At 41.6% G+C, this 19,345-nt stretch overlaps 1 protein-coding gene across 2 annotated transcripts; it reads left to right on the top strand.

The window, feature by feature from the left end:
- Positions 1-78: 78 nt before the first annotated feature.
- On the top strand, positions 79-15,192 carry LOC138975068 (cell cycle checkpoint control protein RAD9A-like). Of its 2 annotated transcripts, XM_070347722.1 has the most exons (14): positions 79-234; positions 559-629; positions 2,876-3,034; positions 3,766-3,880; positions 4,591-4,690; positions 5,338-5,444; positions 5,994-6,100; positions 7,327-7,391; positions 7,812-8,006; positions 8,367-8,429; positions 9,001-9,445; positions 10,458-10,502; positions 13,514-13,603; positions 13,960-15,192. In XM_070347722.1, exons 1-14 carry the CDS (start codon positions 201-203, stop codon positions 14,059-14,061), a joined length of 1,698 nt encoding a protein of 565 aa, XP_070203823.1. In that variant the 5' UTR covers positions 79-200; the 3' UTR covers positions 14,062-15,192. The 2 variants fall into 2 exon arrangements, with proteins under 2 accessions (XP_070203823.1, XP_070203824.1); XM_070347723.1 differs by lacking the exon at positions 10,458-10,502.
- The last annotated feature ends 4,153 nt before the right edge of the window (positions 15,193-19,345 follow it).

Below are 19,345 nucleotides of genomic sequence, written 5' to 3'. Positions count from 1 at the left end.
GTACAGGCATTTGCAGACGCTGCATCTCAAGCTGCTCCTGATTGGCAAACCAGAATGAGGTAGCCAATGATATTTGCTGTACCTTATTGTTGTCTTGTGCTACGACATGGCGCCCAAGACAAACGATTGAGGAGGATGCCTTTCTGTTCTCATGATCATAGATCAAAGCTGTTGTTTTCTGATAAAGTTAAGACATAGAAATGAAGTGTGTTGTACCAGGAGTCAATCTGAAAGGTTTGCTGATCTTCACAGCATTTCTTATGGTTTAATTTGCATCTCTCTCTCTCTCTCTCTCTCTCTCTCTCTCTCTCTCTCTCTCTCTCTCTCTCTCTCTCTCTCTCTCTCTCTCTGTGAATAAACTAGTTAATAGACAAGTCATGTTGGGTTAGATACCATTATTCTCTCACAAGAAATTTTTAGGGGGGAGATTTTAACCGTGAATCTTATCCACACTAAAATTGTGCACAGACAGTCATAGTCCAAGTAAACTTCAATCTGTTTATATTATACCTTTATTCTCTGTTACAGTTTTTATATTTTTCTCTACTTTTGTTTCAGTTTTTGGGAGAGCTATCCATTCCTTGGCAAAGATAGGCGATGAGGTGTACTTTGAACCACTGGAACAAGGGGTAAGTGTTGATGATGTGTGTGTTACATCCTGAACTCAGGTCAAAATGAGTTCGGCTCATTCTATCCCTGACAGGATGCCTTGGTTTTCCTTGTCTGGCGAGGAAATCGATTTTTTAACATATTTAGATCTTTTCGTAATGTGTTATGGATGTAAGCAGATTCGCGATCGTCGATAATGATTTTTCATGGTGTTGTGTCATTTCTAAATTACAAAGGAATTGATATATGTAAGACAGTTTCAAGCGAGCTATTTTTCGCGGCTGTATTTACTGTGCAAACAACTCTAAATATGGCAAAAGTGTCACGTGATAATCAACCGTTTGGTTTCAGCGCTCACTGGAGCAGACAATTTTTTTGACAGTGATGCAACCATATATTCGGTCTCCTTCCGGCAGCAGTCCCAAAATTTCGACTTGTTTTGACCTTAGAACGATGTCTTTATCATAACTGTGAAGAACAAAACGGAGATCACTGTCAAAGTCAGCCAATCTGCGATCATTTTCGTCTCGTGAACACTGCTCGCGAACAACATATATGGAAGATAACTCTGTATTTTTGTTTTGATAGATTCGCGTAGGACTTTAGCGTCCGGTCAGAGAGACAACTGGCGATAGCCGTGGAGCGATGATTATCAGAATGGTGTGTGTTAGTGTTACATGTCTTCTTTATGTCACATGTGTGGTCATGCATTTTACTTTATTTTAGAAGTGGATGTGTGTAGATCTGTTTCTGCATCTCAGTGATCGGATGATGAGGAAAGCTTTCTTAGCTTTTATATACAGTGAAAACTGTCAAATACGGTCACTGGACTTAGCGGACACTCGCAGAATACGGACAGTCAGTCTCGGCACGGACTGCTTTACACTGTAAAACACCTGTACGTTACGGCCACCTCTGCATTACGGACGCGGACACGTATTTTGGGTCCATAATAAGTCATATACCTGCTAAATACGGACATCCACAGCAAGCTGGGAAGTTCGATCGACGAAGAAGACGATAAATCGATCAGTTGATATTATTCGGTATCTGAGCAGCTCTCGCGAGACACGCTATTTGTTATGCTTTGAACATCGCGAGAACTTCGAACCTTGGCTTGTGCAGCTCGCACGAGATCGCTGTACCGCATGCTTTGCTATGCTCTGAAGTTTGCGAGAGATTACGAGAGCTTGGAATACCGATAGAGTCTATTCTTGGTGAGTGTTTTAAGTCGACGCATTTGATTGGCTGCTAGAGTTCCAAGGCAGCCAATCCAACGAGTGGAACGTGTTCGGCGGAACGGAAGTGAAAGTGTATGAGTGAATACATGTATCTTCTCTTCGAAAGAGTGATTCGTGTTTAACAAGATGGCAGCAAGAAATTCAAATTCAAGAAAAGGAAGAAATGCGCTGACTTTAGAACAAAGGATAAATGTTGTCAAACAACTGGAAAGTGGGAAATCATGCCGAACGATTGCACAAGAGCTTGGGTGTGGGAGAACGCAGATTTCGAAAATCAGCGTCGATCGGGAAAAAATAATGAAGTTGTGGGAATCGGGAGACGGACGTGCTGACCAGAAATGGGTTTCGAAGAAGACAACCGAATACGAAGAGCTAAATGACGCCGTGTTCGAGTGGTTTTCAACCAAACGTGCGAATCACATTGCCATCAATGGTCCACTCAGACAACGCTGGACAAATTCTTTCAAAAGCTGATGAGTGCAGAATGAAGTGAATGTGAATGTGTTGTATGAATGAGATCCAGTAACTTTTTAACAATTTAAATTTATACAGTTGATATGATAAAAAGCTTTTAAACTTGTTTTACAACAGTCAATATTAAATGTTTCTCTATTTAATCTAAACAGCTTCTGTTTTTCTTATAAATGTACATGTACATGTGCAGTACTCTCTCTCTCTCTCTCAACTTGACTTTGTCGCGTTTACTTGCACCTGTCTAATAAGGACACCTGCAGAATAAGGACACTTTTGTCTGGTCCCAAGGGTGTCCTTATTTGACAGGTTTTACTGTATGTGAAATGGTCACTCCAGTGAACTGTGGTTTAGACATTATAATTTCATATACCAGTGCTTGTTCTATCATACTATCGCGCCCAATGTTTAACCTTTGTGCCGTTTATTGGAACGGTTAAATTTGTGCACAAAAACCCCGTTACAACAATGACAACATTGTGCACAACATTTCCTAGAATGTGTTTTTTTTATTCTGAAATTTGGAACATCTATCTGTTGTTGGCATTGTGCAGTTGTCGCTGAGGACGGTCAACTCGTCACGGTCAGCCTACGCCTGCTTCCTGTTCTTCCCATCCTACTTCCAGCACTATGACGACGGCAGCAGGGAGGACGAAGCGGGACGGAACAGTGAGGAGGAGGAGGAGGGTCTCAGATGTAAAATCACCGTCAAGGTCTGTGAGTTTAAAACTTGATGCTGGTCATTGCATGTGCACAACATTTCTCAGATAGTTATGAGTCCCAGGGTAGAGCGGATGGTGGCAAGAGAGGTGAAGGAAGGGGGAATGATTACAGCGCTGTGTGAGGGGCTGTTAGCAGTACGCGTCAATGTAGAGCTCAGGCACTGTCCCGGCCGACGCACCTCAGTTCTATACCAAACAATTCACCCTCATTCCAAGAAACTGCACCGCGCTGTTCTGGCCATTTGTCCGACTTTCGTCTTCATCTGCCAGGCAGACTGATATGATGTGGTATAATTATGTCACATCGATCCTTCGGGCTCAGGCATTTCCAACTGCACAACTCAAGACCATAGAATGTAGCAAACCTGCGTTTCTCTCTATTTCTGTGTGTGTGTATCTATAGATCTCTTTCTTTTTCTCTTTCTTTTTCTCTCTCTCTGTCGCTCTGAGATTGTATGTCCGGGTGCCTGCCAGTATCTCTCTCTCTCTCTCTCTCTCTCTCTCTCTCTCTCTCTCTGTCTCTCTCTCTCTAGCTGTCTCTTTTATTTTCTTATAAAATTTGTAAAAGCCGTAAGACCAGTACCAGTATGGGTAATGTTGTTTCTGTTTCATTTCTCACGTTTTGTTTTGGGTTTTCTTTAAAAAAAACTAAATCATCTGCTGACAATAAGTGTTGTGATTTTTTATTTCATTGTGAATGAAAAGTCATGTTTTTGTTTCAGTCCATAATGGCCGTGTTTCGCAGCTTGTCAACCATAGAAAAGACTGTGGAGAAGTGCAAGATATCCCACAATGCAAGGGAGGCTCGACTTGTCTTTGAACTTCACTGCAGACATGGTGAGAAAACTTCTTACATATATCCTGAAGTTTCCGAAGCCCTGTGGTTTTGTTGTGTTAATCTTCATACTTTCAGTTGTAATTGGAAGAAAGCAGGTGAGAACTTAGAGTTTAGAACTCCATGTACAGAAAAATGTGTCAACTGATGATTTCAATAATAATAATAATCATAATAATATAACTTTCATATTTTCCTGTTATTGAGGCAAACATTTTTCATCAATTTTTGTATTTGGTTTTGGTCTGTGCATTATTACTTCCTTTTGAGGCTAAGAATTTGGGGTTAGGCCAAAAAAAAAAATTTGTCTGTTTCTGGTCACCCGACCGACCCTAAATTTCGGCGCCGACCCTAAACTTTTTTTTTCCAAACTCAAAATTGTTTTTTATTTTTTTGGTGGTAAAGGACAGGGTGAGAAAATGAACAACAAAAACGTGTGAAAACGAAAGTCCGCTGACGATTTGTAAATGTGTTGAGTGTCTTGTCTCTATGTATAGTGAATCCAGTCTCTTTGCGCGATTTTTAAAGTTAGTTTTATTGGTCTACATTTGGGGTAAAAAAAAAAAAATAAAAAAAAAAATCCCGACCTACCGACCCTATTTTTTTTAGCCATGTTACCAGAAACAGACAATTTTTTTTTTTTGGCCTTAGCATTTCTTATGATTTAATTTAATGTCTTCCGTGTCTTGATAAAGATGTCATTTTGTTTCAGGCATAGTGAAAACACACAACCTGGCCTACATTGAGTGTGAAACACTTCAGGCCATTTTCTCCAAGGACATGTGTCCCAACAAACTCTCAGCACCTTCCAAGTAAGCGCATAGCGTTTCTTTGAAAATATAAAAGATTGGCACATTGTTGTTGTTCTTTTGTGGGTTTTTTATGATGCAAGTAAATAGTAGGGTTTGTTTTTGAAAGGTTTTATGATTTGATACATGTTGGTTTTATATTTGCTACTGCAGAGGTATAACATATATAGTATTTTTCACATTGTTTTGGCCTTTAGCCACTTTTGTTTTTGGTCTGGGGTGTGTATAGGTTTTTACACCCCCGGTATAGGGGTGTGTATAGGTTTCGGTCGATGTGTTTGTTTGTGTGTTTGTGTTCGCATATAGATCTCAAGAATGAACGGACCGATCGTCACCAAACTTGGTGAACAGGTTCTATACATTCCTGAGACGGTCCTTACAAAAATTGGGACCAGTCAAACACACGGTTAGGGAGTTATTGGTGGATTAAGATTCTACAAGGACTTATAGAGAAACATATTCATGGTCAAAGGGAAATAACCTTCTCAGTTGGTGGCAGTGAGAATGGGTGCAGTGAGAATGGTTATTTCCCTTTGACCAACGGGGGTGTTTTTCCTACCTCGAAGGAATTTCTTGTTCTTCTTATGTTCAGTTTAACATTTGGCATAGCTTTTCCTTTAAATTAATTGTATTTCTTCTGTCTTCTGCAGGTTGTTTTGTGATGTGGTTGTGAACTTCCAGACAACTCAGGAGGAGATCACTCTCACTGTTCGTCCGGAGAGTCTGTCCCTCAAGAACTATGTGGAGGATGAACCAGGTAGGTTCTTGGTTTGAATCCCAAAATGGCAACACATGTAGTCGGTTAGCAAGAAGGATGTCTAGAATTTCTGATAGCTTTGCTGCTGAAGAGTTCAAGCACATGGATGAATTATTGTAAGATTGAATTTGCACACAAGAATGTTATAAAGGTAGGACTTTTCAGAAAAGAAAATATTCTTGCAGTTTGTTGAACGTTTTTTTTACTTTGAAGAGAAAGCTGAAGTATTATAGTGATTTCAGAAATTATATTAATATACATGTGCATAGGTTTTCCATTATTGTTCTACTCATACTCCGTGTAGTAATTCTTACACAAATTATGTTTTGAATGACTTTCTTTGAGAACCAAAATAATGGGCGCACAAGTGAAGGTGTGGCAAACTTGAAGAGTGTCAGACATACACACTGTACATGTATCAACTGACTTGTTGTCCTTTGTGTGTGTGTGTGTGTGTGTGTGTGTGTGTGTGTGTGTGTGTGTGTGTGTGTGTGTGTGTGGCTGTGTGTGTGTGTGTGTGTCTCTCTCTCTCTCTGTGTCTGTGTGTAGACCCGAACAAAGTGGTGCACACAGAACTGAACTTGGCCCCTGAGGAGTTTGACCTGTACCAGGTGGGGGTGGACACAGACATCACATTCTGTCTCAAGGAACTCAGGGTAATGGGCTTGGTCTGTTACAATTACTTTACTGGCTGTCTTTTGGCTTGTTATGTTGTGCTGTGGTTGCTTATTTTCTGTCTCAAGGAACTCAGGGTAATGGGCTTGGTCTGTTACAATTACTTTACTGGCTGTCTTTTGGCTTGTTATGTTGTGCTGTGGTTGCTTATTTTCTGTCTCAAGGAACTCAGGGTAATGGGCTTGGTCTGTTACAATTACTTTACTGGCTGTCTTTTGGCTTGTTATGTTGTGCTGTGGCTGCTTATTTTCTGTCTCAAGGAACTCAGGGTAATGGGCTTGGTCTGTTACAATTACTTTACTGGCTGTCTTTTGGCTTGTTATGTTGTGCTGTGGCTGCTTATTTTCTGTCTCAAGGAACTCAGGGTAATGGGCTTGGTCTGTTACAATTACTTTACTGGCTGTCTTTTGGCTTGTTATGTTGTGCTGTGGTTGCTTATTTTCTGTCTCAAGGAACTCAGGGTAATGGGCTTGGTCTGTTACAATTACTTTACTGGCTGTCTTCTGGCTTGTTATGTTGTGCTGTGGCTGCTTATTTTCTGTCTCAAGGAACTCAGGGTAATGGGCTTGGTCTGTTACAATTACTTTACTGGCTGTCTTTTGGCTTGTTATGTTGTGCTGTGGCTGCTTATTTTCTGCCTCAAGGAACTCAAGGTAATGGGCTTGGTCTGTTACAATTACTTTACTGGCTGTCTTTTGGCTTGTTGTGTTGTGCTGTGGTTTCTTATTTTCTGCCTCAAGGAACTCAGGGTAATGGGCTTGGTCTGTTACAATTACTTTACTGGCTGTCTTTTGGCTTGTTATGTTGTGCTGTGGTTGCTTATTTTCTGTCTTTTTGTTTCTTTCTCTTTCGTTGTGTCTCTTGCTTACTTTTTTTTTTTACTTTCTTTTTTTTCTGCCTGTCGGTCTGTCATTTTTTATTAATTTTGTTTAAAAAAACCTTTATTTATCCTAATTTTGTGGGGGAAAAAATTAATGGTATCAAATATGTTAAAAATCTTTTCATAGCTATTTTATGATTGGAAGAACTATTAGTTTCATGGCAGCAAGTTTTTGGTTCGATGCAGAAGCTGCATTTAGTGGTAGTGATTTACTTCACAGACAACTTGTCCACAGGATTTTTGAGCGTAATTGGACAGCCATGGCTGTGGTATGAAAATTTACAACAAAAATTATCTTTTTAATATTTGTAGTTCTTCTATTTGCAGGCCATTCTTGCTTTTGGGGAAACAACAGGTCTGCCAATCAATATCAACTTTGAGTCTGCTGGAAGGTAAGTTATCCCCCCCACCCCCTCCCTACCCGCCTCTTTCTCTCTGTCTTGCATGAATGCATAGACACAGGTATACAGGCATGAACATGCTTAGCGTTTAGATCACTTCCAGAAAAGCTCAATTGTGTTGACACTAACAGGGTAGGCAAAACATTGCTGTTAACAAATCTTGCAAAGGGCTGAAATCAGAAAACTTTAAGGGGGAGCCTCTTGTGACACATAATGTCTTGCTGCTATCTTCTTCTTCTTCTTAGTTCATGGGCTGAAACTCCCATGTTCACTTATGTTTTTTGCACGAGGGATGTTTACGTGGATGACCATTTTTACACCGCCATTCAGACGGCATACGCGGATTTTGGGGGAGTGTTGCTGATATAATCATGGAAGGTGTGACCATGTCTTCTCTTCTTTCACGTCTAGGCCTGTGACGTTTTGCATTGACAGCGACCAGACGTTTGAAGCCAACTTTGTGCTGGCCACACTGGCGGACGTGGACCAGTCGTCCTCCCAGATGCCGGCGTCGCAGAGATCGCAGCAAGCAGCCTCCACGTCACAGCATCACGCCAAACACGCTGCTAACAGCAAGCAGCACAAAGCAAAAGATGTTTCAGTAAAGTAAGTGTTTGACATGAATACTATATTGCAGCTGTGTTAAAGAATGTTTTGGAAGAAGTAACAGATGAGGGGCTCCAAGCGTCATGCCACATCTTTGGTAACCTGGTGTAATTAACTTTTTACACTGAATTGTTGGAGAGGTAGGAGAATGTGAACGAGCCTTCACCAAAGTACAAAAATGAGTAAAAAAAAATAAAACAAATAAGGAGGAATGGACAGAGCAAGTTTGCATTCAGATCAGTAGCAGTCAGCACTAAAAGTATCACAATGTTGATATTGGTAATGATGCTGTTCAATGAACAGCAAATGTATTTATTTTATTTGTTTGACCTATTTTTCTGCGTGACTGTACTCGTGCAGGAAAGAGAGTAAGAGAAAGGAGTCGACCAAAACTGACAGACATAGAGACCAAGAATTGAACAGGTATATACTTTGAAGCCTCTATGACATTGTGTGTGAAAACCTGGGATGAGTTGCTCAACACACTTTCAGGCTACAGTGGAACCCCCCTCTCTCCTTTTTAGACCAAAACATGTGAGAAAATCAGGTCTTAAAAAGAAGGGAGTCCTAAAATGGGGCGACACTCACACAGGCTTTGAGCAGACAGTTGAAGAAACAGGGTCTTAAAAGGACAGTGTCTTAAAAGGAAGAGTCTTAAAAGGACAGTGTCTTAAAAGGAAGAGTCTTAAAAGGAAGAGTCTTAAAAGGAAGAGTCTTAAAAGGAAGAGTCTTAAAAGGAAGAGAGTCTTAAAAGGAAGAGAGTCTTAAAAGGACGAGGGTCTTAAAAGGACAGTGTCTTTAAAGGACAGGGTCTTTAAAGGACAGGGTCTGAAAATGACAGGGTCTTAAAAGGGGGTTCCACTGTCCACACAGAAAACTGGCAAGATTTGAAAATGTTTTGATGTTTTAGATGTTTTGTTTGTTGAATGAAGCTTTTATCAGGACAGTTTTGTTTCTCGGCATCCATCTTCACATTGATCCATTGTTTTGTCAGAAATCAGCCCCAACCCTCCTCCTCTGCTGCTAACGACGTGGACAATATGGCCGACATCAGCGCAGAAGAGTTCGCAGCAGCGATGGAAGCTGAAGAGGACTGGGAAACGGAGGAACAGACAGAAAACAATCCACAAGACAGAATTACCGACCAACAAACGTTGCAAGGTGCAGAGACTGATGACACAACACAGAAAGAAGGGAGAGTGACAGAGACAAACACTAGCCCTGGTGAAACCAAACGGAAAGAAGGGAGAGTGACAGAAACTGACACAAACTTGCAGGGGGGATGGCTGGGGAAGAGTCTTCACGAAGAAAGAGAAGTGGAGGAGGAAGAAGGAGAGGAGGAGGAGGGGAGGAATAGAGGAGGATTGAAGTTGAATGGCGCTGAGGGGAGATCATCGTCTAGTCCTGTGATACCTGTACAGTGCCCCAGCTCGGGCAAGGTAGGCTCAAGTTGGTTTCTTCATTCTTAACATACTCTTTATTTTACCTGTATGATTGTATTTTACTTCTTATGCATCATTTTTACCAAGACTCTGTTTCTTAGACTTAGTTCTCAGACGGGCGCTGTGGCGGGGTGGTAAGACGTCAGCCTCTTAATCGGAAGGTCGAGGGTTCGAATCCCGGCCGCGGCCGCCTGGTGGGTTAAGTGTGGAGATTTTTCCGATCTCACAGGTCAACTTATGTGCAGACCTGCTAGTGGCTTATCCCCCTTCGTGTGTACACGCAAGCACAAGACCAAGTGCGCACGGAAAAGATCCTGTAATCCATGTCAGAGTTTGGTGGGTTACAGAAACATGAAAATACCCAGCATGCTTCCTCCGAAAGCGGCGTATGGTTGCCTTAATGGCGGGGTAAAAACGGTCATACACGTAAAATTCCACTCGTGCAAAAACACGAGTGTACGTGGGAGTTTCAGCCCACGAATGCAGAAAAAGAAGAAGAAGATTTAGTTCTTCTTTGTTATATGTTAGGTGTGGTACTGTCTTTCCTCTTCTTTGCCGATTCTTGCCTTTCTTTGTCTGTCACCTCTCCTCTTCTTTGCTGATTCTTGCCTTTCTTTGTCTGTCACCTCTCCTCTTCTTTGCTGATTCTTGCCTTTCTTTGTCTGTCACCTCTCCTCTTCTTTGCTGATTCTTGCCTTTCTTTGTCTGTCACCTCTCCTCTTCTTTGCTGATTCTTGCCTTTCTTTGTCTGTCACCTCTCCTCTTCTTTGCCGATTCTTGCCTTTCTTTGTCAGTCATCTCTCCTCTTCTTTGCTGATTCTTGCCTTTCTTTGTCAGTCATCTCTCCTCTTCTTTGCTGATTCTTGCCTTTCTTTGTCTGTCATCTCTCCTCTTCTTTGCTGATTCTTGCCTTTCTTTGTCAGTCATCTCTCCTCTTCTTTGCTGATTCTTGCCTTTCTTTGTCAGTCATCTCTCCTCTTCTTTGCTGATTTTTGCCTTTCTTTGTCAGTCATCTCTCCTTTTATTTGCTGATGAAGACATCTGGTCGAAACCGGTACGTGATCTTATGTTTGATTGTCCATGTTTGTGGTGAGTACATTGTCATTGTTATCGTGTTTGATTGTCCATGTTTGTGGTGAGTACATTGTTATCGTGTTTGATTGTCCATGTTTGTGGTGAGTACATTGTTATCGTGTTTGATTGTCCATGTTTGTGGTGAGTACATTGTTATCGTGTTTGATTGTCCATGTTTGTGGTGAGTACATTGTTATCGTGTTTGATTGTCCATGTTTGTGGTGAGTACATTGTTATCGTGTTTGATTGTCCATGTTTGTGGTGAGTACATTGTTATCGTGTTTGATTGTCCATGTTTGTGGTGAGTACATTGTTATCGTGTTTGATTGTCCATGTTTGTGGTGAGTACATTGTTATCGTGTTTGATTGTCCATGTTTGTGGTGAGTACATTGTTATCGTGTTTGATTGTCCATGTTTGTGGTGAGTACATTGTTATCGTGTTTGATTGTCCATGTTTGTGGTGAGTACATTGTTATCGTGTTTGATTGTCCATGTTTGTGGTGAGTACATTGTTATCTTGTTTGATTGTCCATGTTTGTGGTGAGTACATTGTTATCGTGTTTGATTGTCCATGTTTGTGGTGAGTACATTGTTATCGTGTTTGATTGTCCATGTTTGTGGTGAGTACATTGTTATCGTGTTTGATTGTCCATGTTTGTGGTGAGTACATTGTTATCGTGTTTGATTGTCCATGTTTGTGGTGAGTACACTGTTATCGTGTTTGATTGTCCATGTTTGTGGTGAGTACACTGTTATCGTGTTTGATTGTCCATGTTTGTGGTGAGTACACTGTTATCGTGTTTGATTGTCCATGTTTGTGGTGAGTACATTGTTATCGTGTTTGATTGTCCATGTTTGTGGTGAGTACATTGTTATCGTGTTTGATTGTCCATGTTTGTGGTGAGTACATTGTTATCGTGTTTGATTGTCCATGTTTGTGGTGAGTACATTGTCATTGTTATCGTGTTTGATTGTCCATGTTTGTGGTGAGTACATTGTTATCGTGTTTGATTGTCCATGTTTGTGGTGAGTACATTGTCATTGTTATCGTGTTTGATTGTCCATGTTTGTGGTGAGTACATTGTCATTGTTATCTTGTTCAATAGTTCTGCTCACCGGCAGTCTCTTGTTCTAATTCAAGTTGGTTTGTTTTTCTCTTTCTTTCCAGCTGGCCATGCAGCTGACTGTTCGTAGACTTTTAGTTTGACAAGATTTATCTTCTCTTTGGTTCATACTGTCTCACCCTTACAACACTGCTTACATTGAGTTGGCATACCATCTTTACATTGAGTCGGCATACCATCTTTACATTGAGTTGGCATACCATCTTTACATTGAGTTGGCATACCATCTTTACATTGAGTTGGCATACCATCTTTACAATTTTATGTACATGACGTCATGTCGCGTCATATTCTTTCGCATTGTTAATTTTTTTCTTCCTGTGGTACCTAGATATACCTAGAAAACGTAATGTACCTGAAATAGTAAGGATCGTATGCCAACCGCTTACACGAAGGGTACAAGAAAATTTTAATGTTACACTTTGTGGTTGAAACCCCCTCATTAAACACCTCCCATCTCCCACTTCCCACCACCCCCACCAATGCACAACCCCTCCCATCTCCCACTTCCCACCACCACCACCCCCACCAATGCACAACCCCTCCCATCTCCCACTTCCCACCACCACCACCCCCACCAATGCACAACCCCTCCCATCTCCCACTTCCCACCACCACCCCCACCAATGCACAACCCCTCCCACTTCCACCACCACCACCAATGCACAACCCCTCCCATCTCCCACTTCCCACCACCCTCACCAATGCACAACCCCTCCCACTTCCACCACCACCACCCTCACCAATGCACAACCCCTCCCACTTCCACCACCACCACCACCCCCACCAATGCACAACCCCTCCCATCTCCCACTTCCCACCACCTCCACCAATGCACAACCCCTCCCATCTCCCACTTCCCACCACCACCCCCACCAATGCACAACCCCTCCCATCTCCCACTTCCCACCACCACCCCCACCAATGCACAACCCCTCCCATCTCCCACTTCCCACCACCACCCTCACCAATGCACAACCCCTCCCATCTCCCACTTCCCACCACCACCCTCACCAATGCACAACCCCTCCCATCTCCCACTTCCCACCACCACCCTCACCAATGCACAACCCCTCCCATCTCCCACTTCCCACCACCACCCTCACCAATGCACAACCCCTCCCATCTCCCACTTCCCACCACCACCCCCACCAATGCACAACCCCTCCCATCTCCCACTTCCCACCACCACCCTCACCAATGCACAACCCCTCCCATCTCCCACTTCCCACCACCACCCCCACCAATGCACAACCCCTCCCATCTCCCACTTCCCACCACCACCCCCACCAATGCACAACCCCTCCCATCTCCCACTTCCCACCACCCCCACCAATGCACAACCCCTCCCATCTCCCACTTCCCACCACCACCACCCCCACCAATGCACACACGATTGCCATCTTTGTTCCTTCTCTGCACAGTTCAGTACAATATGGCAGAGTTTTCAAACAATGTCCCTTCTCTGCACAGTTCAGTACAATATGGCAGAGTGTTCAATGTCCCTTCTCTGCACAGTTCAGTACAATATGGCAGAGTGTTCAAACAATGTCCCTTCTCTGCACAGTTCAGTACAATATGGCAGAGTGTTCAAACAATGTCCCTTCTCTGCACAGTTCAGTACAATATGGCAGAGTGTTCAAACAATGTCCCTTCTCTGCACAGTTCAGTACAATATGGCAGAGTGTTCAAACAATGTCCCTTCTCTGCACAGTTCAGCACAATATGGCAGAGTGTTCAAACAATGTCCCTAGTTTTTCTACATATTTGTTGCTCTTCTCTTTTTGTGCATTTTTCTCTATTTGGTTTGAATTGATTGATTTATTAATTGATTTGCTTGTGATGGTTTGCTGTCCATCATACCAGAAGAGAGAGGGGCCGTGCCTGCAGCCATTGGATGATGATGATAACGATGATCTGGATGAAACAATTCCTGGAACTCCGCCAGCCAAAAAGGTAAAGACGTTTTCCTGTCCCTCATTTAAACGCTGGGGAGTGGTCGTCCTGTGATGATGCTGGTTCGTTTTATCGCTTTAAGCAAGGTTGAATTTATGTGGTGAAATTACAGCCAAATAAAAAGCTGTTGTGGTCAGCATTTTCTGTAAATAAAGATTTTCTGTTAATTTTGTGAATGTGTATATTATATCTGTTGGTATATATTGGTGTGTGTGTGTGTGTGTGTGTGTGCCCATGTGTGGCTGTGTATGCATGCATGCATACAAGCAAATGTCATATGCGACTCTTTGTCTCTTCATGTTCCTTAATGTTTCAAAGTGATGTCGGTAACCCCTTGTTGTTCCTTTTGGTTTCAGTTCCGTTCATTGTTCTTTGGGTCGTCACAGAAAGCCTCTCAGTCCACCCAGCCACAGCAAAACAACACAGTGTTAGCTGCTGAAACTGATGAGGAAGACTGACACATATATGTGTCTGTGTTTCAGAGAGAGAGAGAGAGTGTGTGAGTGTGTGTGAGTGATCTCGAGAGAAAGAGGGTGCTCTGTGCTTGAATTTCAGCGAGACAGTCATGAGTATGTGTCTGTGTGTGGATGTATGCATGAGAAAAGAGAGAGAAAGAAAGGAAATGTGAAACGCGCGATCAGTGCATGAGTAAACATAGACCTTGAGGGAATGAAATTTAGTTTATAAGGTTGTTATGGGTGTCTCATTTAGTTTTGATTACATTAGCTTGAAACTGATGGTTCGAATTATTTTTGCTGTTCAGCGTTGTGATTGGTGATATACAATTAACAATTAAAACACCTTTTTAAGTATTTGTTCATGTCAATGTTACTATCAAAACAGAAGTCATTGATAGGAGTCAGACACGGTGCTTTAACAATGTAGGTATTATAGGTGTAACATACTCAAATCGACAGTGAAAAGCAGCAGATTCCAAAGTGTCTGTCCTGGTAAAACTGTGATTTGCTTTGCTAAAGCAAACAATCTACACTTCAAAAACACAAATTGTCACTGACTTGAATCAATCAATCAATCAATCAATGAAGCTTATATCGCGCATATTCCGTGGGTACAGTTCTAGGCGCTCTGCAGTGATGCCGTGTGAGATGAAATTTTATACGGCCAGTAGATTGCAGCCATGTCGGCGCATATTTACCTTTCACGGCCTTATTCCAAGTCACACGGGTATGGTAGACAATTATCAACTGTGCCTAAGCAATTTTGCCAGGAAAGACCCTTTTGTCAATCGTGGGATCTTTAACGTGCACACCCAATGTAGTATACACGGGGGGTGGTTCGGACACCGAAGAGAGTCTGCACACAAAGTTGACTCTGTGAAATAAATTTCCGCCGAACCTGGGATCGAACTCGCGCTGACAGCGGCCAACTGAATACAAATCCAGCGCGCTACCAACCGAGCTATATCCCCGCTCTTGAAGGAGTAACATGTTTACTTTTGTTATGATGCCATGTGGTGAAGTGACAAGACGCATCTGTACATCGCTTGCACATAGTTTCTTGGTGCAAACTTATTGTTTGTACACAGATTTGTTAATTACCATTAAATTGTATTTATTGAGAAATGACAAGTGTGTTTTTGTTTTCTTTAACTATCAAAAACAATTCCTGCAACTCCCGCCTTTTTTATCCAGACTTTATTTCTTTCTTTCTTTATTTGGTGTTTGTCGTATTCAACCGTTCAAGGTTATATCGCGACGGGAAAAGGGGGGGGGGGGGGGCGGGGGGGGATGGGATAGAGCCACTTGTTAATTGTTTCTTATTCACAAAAGCACTAATCAAAAAATTGCTCCAGGGGCTTGCAACGTAGTACAATATATGACCTTACTGGGAGAATGCAAGTTTCCAGTACAAAGGACTTGACATTTCTTACATACAGACATGATTGTTCGGAGTACACAAATGAATGTCTTCATGAACACATGCAAACCATTTCACCAAAGAGTTCAGTAAGTTTTTCTTCTTTTATTTAGGTTTTCACCATGCTCACACACACACGTATATTTTCTGACACAAAACTCTCTACCATAACAAAACGGAAGTAAAGATTGTATAGTTATATACAATTCCTCGCAAACTATCCTATGACTACAGAGAACAACAAAAATGTTACATCCGTTTGAAGCTCTCTGTTTAAGATTAAGATAAACTTCCAAAGAATCCACATATTATAAGCTGTACATCTTACATCAGCTCTTGAAAACAAAGAGATCATTCGAATTCTGTAAGAAATTCTTTCAATTTCAAAATATATAAACAGTTTTGATAATGTATTTGCTTTAAAAAAGTGTAGTCTGTGTATGCCACTGACATTGTTGACAGATTGAATCAGGCTTCAAGGTACAACCATGCTGTAGATATCATCTTCATTGTAACAGATGTCACTTACAAAATTAATTTCACAAAAAAGTGCCACTATGTAGGAATGAGCCAGGCTGTCGAGTGTTGGTATGGGTTTAAGTTGGAGGTTACTCTAATGCAAAAGCCTGCATAGGTCTCAAGTGGTGATCATGACCACTTTCACAAAAATGAATGTACTTTTCACTGTAACCAGTTGTTCCCCTTTTAATGTATTCTACCTTTACAGAAAACAAGGCATCTTGCACCCCAAAAAAGATTTCAAAATCACATAGGTATAGATCTAAGAGAAGCGATTCTGATATATTTGTTTCTAGTTTACAGCACATGCTCTAGGAATTGACCATTACAAGCTACTGAACAAAAACGCTTATGGTGTATCAAAAGCTAGGTTAGTTCAAACACACAACCTACACAAATACGCATGCATCTTTCTTTACTTTATTTGGTGTTTAACGTCGTTTTCAACCACGAAGGTTATATCGTGACGGGGGCAGGGGGAAGATGGGATAGAGCCACTTGTCAATTGTTTCTTGTTCACAAAAGAACTAATCAAAAATTTCCTCCAGGGGCTTGCAACGTAGTACAATATATGACCTTACTGGGAGAATGCAAGTTTCCAGTACAAAGGACTTAACATTTCTTACATACTGCTTGACTAAAATCTTTACAAACATTGACTATATTCTATACAAGAAACACTTAACAAGGGTAAAAGGAGAAACAGAATCCGTTAGTCGCCTCTTACGACATGCTGGGGAGCATCGGGTAAATTCTTTCTCATCCCAACCAATATATATGGGACTCCAGAGAAAGGGGGAATGTACGTTCTGGCTCACCGATTCCGACAGACCCTAAATATTAACGCAAAATAGGCTTCTGGACTAAACTTTTACTAAAATGAAACATGCGACAAAATCAAAAAAATACTGCATAAATCCATACAAAAAAAAATACAGTAAAGTAAGGTTGTTTTGAACCAATGCCGGGTCTGTCGGAATCAGTAACCCAGAACGTACATTCCCCCTTTCTCTCTGTGCAACGCTAAATTTAGTTTCCATTGAAATATTAACTAGTTGCAGCCAGCGTGCGTATTGATCCAATCTGCCCGTCGGTCGGCTAGCCATAACTACCGTATTGATCTGGTAAAAACAAACAGCAAGCTTGTCTTCTATACTGATTCCTCCAATGGCAAGACAAGATTAAATCATGTGATAGCAACAGTTACGTCACGTCCGCCCACCACTTGGTATTGATTGTAACATAGCCTGGTGATTTTGTCATTTCATTCCGGACTCGCCTGCCGTGCGGTTGTGTTTTCTGTGAGAGTCAAGATAGCATTTCTGAAGAATTAGAGAGAGAACTTCTTCCTCAAGATATGGATCAACAAAGCAGATGGAGTGTAGAACAACTTGGCATCATTGAGGAGCATATATTTCATCATAATAATTATGTTGATGTATTGAATAGAATGAAAAGAGAAGGGCCATCAGAAAGTAGGAAACTACCTAGATTTCTCTCCCAACCAAAAAGAAAACTGACATCTCTGTATGGGGAGCAGGTGAAAAAACGAAAGGTTATGTCACCAGAAGAACTCCATCAATACTTGCAGTCAAAAGAGGTTGATGTGAGTAAGACAGTTAGGAAAGAAGTTTTCTTTTTTTCCTCAGAGAAAATAGGGTCATCAGATGCTGCTATTGAAAAGCTGAAGGAAGGATACAGGCAGATTCAAAGACAGGAGGCCACCAGTATGTGTTTTAACCTTCAGTATGGTTCTCTTCTGGATGCATCTTTCAAATTCTTTCAGGAAGAAAAGGAACGAGGAATTCACAAAAACAAGTGGGAAGAGTGGTTGCAGGCAAACATTGGCATCTCACCAGCTTATTCACGCAAACTGAGAGAGATTGCTCGTTTGCTGAAACCATACTTTAGCAGGTTTTCTACAGTTGGTCTGTCTTTCATTGAAATCTACTCTCTGAGAAAAGATTTGAAGACAATGTTTGAAAGTAATGAGGAGATCAGAAAATATTGGACTTCTCCCATGCAAGAACCACTACAACTCCAAACACGATCCTCTCAGGTAGAAAACACTCAGTTGTGAGAAGTCAGTCACGGTTGAGTAGAGCGCTCCAGCCTGGAGCGCCAGGTCTTTGTATTGCCTGCTATTGATGTTTCTTCCAACCCGTCACTACACTCAGTTGTGAGAAGTCAGTCACGGTTGAGCAGAGCGCTCCAGGCTGGAGCGCCAGGTCTTTGTATTGCCTGCTATTGATGTTTCTTCCAACCCGTCAAACAACTTCTAAAGGCTGCCTTTTCAGGCGGCCGCCGAGCGCACTTTATGCAAATGACTTGTTTATTGATTCAAGCTTTGACAAGTGTACTTGGTGGCTGCTTTGAAACTCAACAAAGCCTAGTACTCCCCTTTCACAAACACTTCCCAAACGCAAGCAACTTCCTTTTCCCCGCTGCAGTCAGAACAAAGCTGTCATAGCGGGTTTTCCCGATTGACAAAAAATCTTATTACACACTCAGACTATTTGGAGTCGCGTTTATTCTCCAGTGCCCAATTGCATAAGAATATTCTGGTGATGAATAAACGCGCTTTGTGTCATTAGCATCTAAAGATTTCTTGTTTACAATAGTTGTGTTGATCTGATGAAGCGCGGAACTGATCTTAGGGTTGTCATGGTGAAACACTCGCTTCTGAAACAGTGCTTCCTTGTAGTTATCATGCGATATGCTCGACTTTACAACCTGTTTGCTTACACCCTTTGCTTTTTTAACCACCCCTTTCTCACTTGCAACACTGTACATCTTTGCACGCAATCCAACATACTCCTTAATTATCTTCCCATTCATTTCATCTTTCATCTTTCCAATAACCTTCTTGTTAACATTTGAGTGCAATGGTGATTCTTTAGGGTAGTCGCAAGTGTCATAAAAAGAATCTTTTCCTTTTACTGCAGGACTTTCAGCTTCTAGATCTTTGTAAATGTCATCCGCTGGAATGTCAAGTAAGAATGAATCTGTGTCTGTGTAAAGTACTCTCGATTTGGGATATCTTGGTTTCAAATAATCATACAAAAACTCAAGCATCAACAGTTTTGACAACTCTAGCACAGTAAAGCCTATGAATACTGGTTTGTCAAGCTTGACTACAAGTTTTTTCATTAAGATACCATACAGCTGTTCATGAAAGTATTTAAAGTCTTGATACTGTGGTTTGGATGTCAGCTTGATGGCCTCATTTTCTCTTGTAACAAGTCTAACATCCTTTCTCTTGTGTGGGTTTTCCATTGTCTTACCAAAGCAACTGTTGTTCATCAGTTTAAAAAAGTCTTTCTCTGATGCATCAGCGGCTTTGGT

This window comes from Littorina saxatilis, linkage group LG9 (assembly GCF_037325665.1).
Source record: "Littorina saxatilis isolate snail1 linkage group LG9, US_GU_Lsax_2.0, whole genome shotgun sequence".
In the NCBI taxonomy this organism is placed as follows: Eukaryota; Metazoa; Mollusca; class Gastropoda; order Littorinimorpha; family Littorinidae; genus Littorina; species Littorina saxatilis.
Note: the sequence above shows the minus strand (reverse complement) of the source record. Positions and strands in the feature narration are given on the sequence as shown.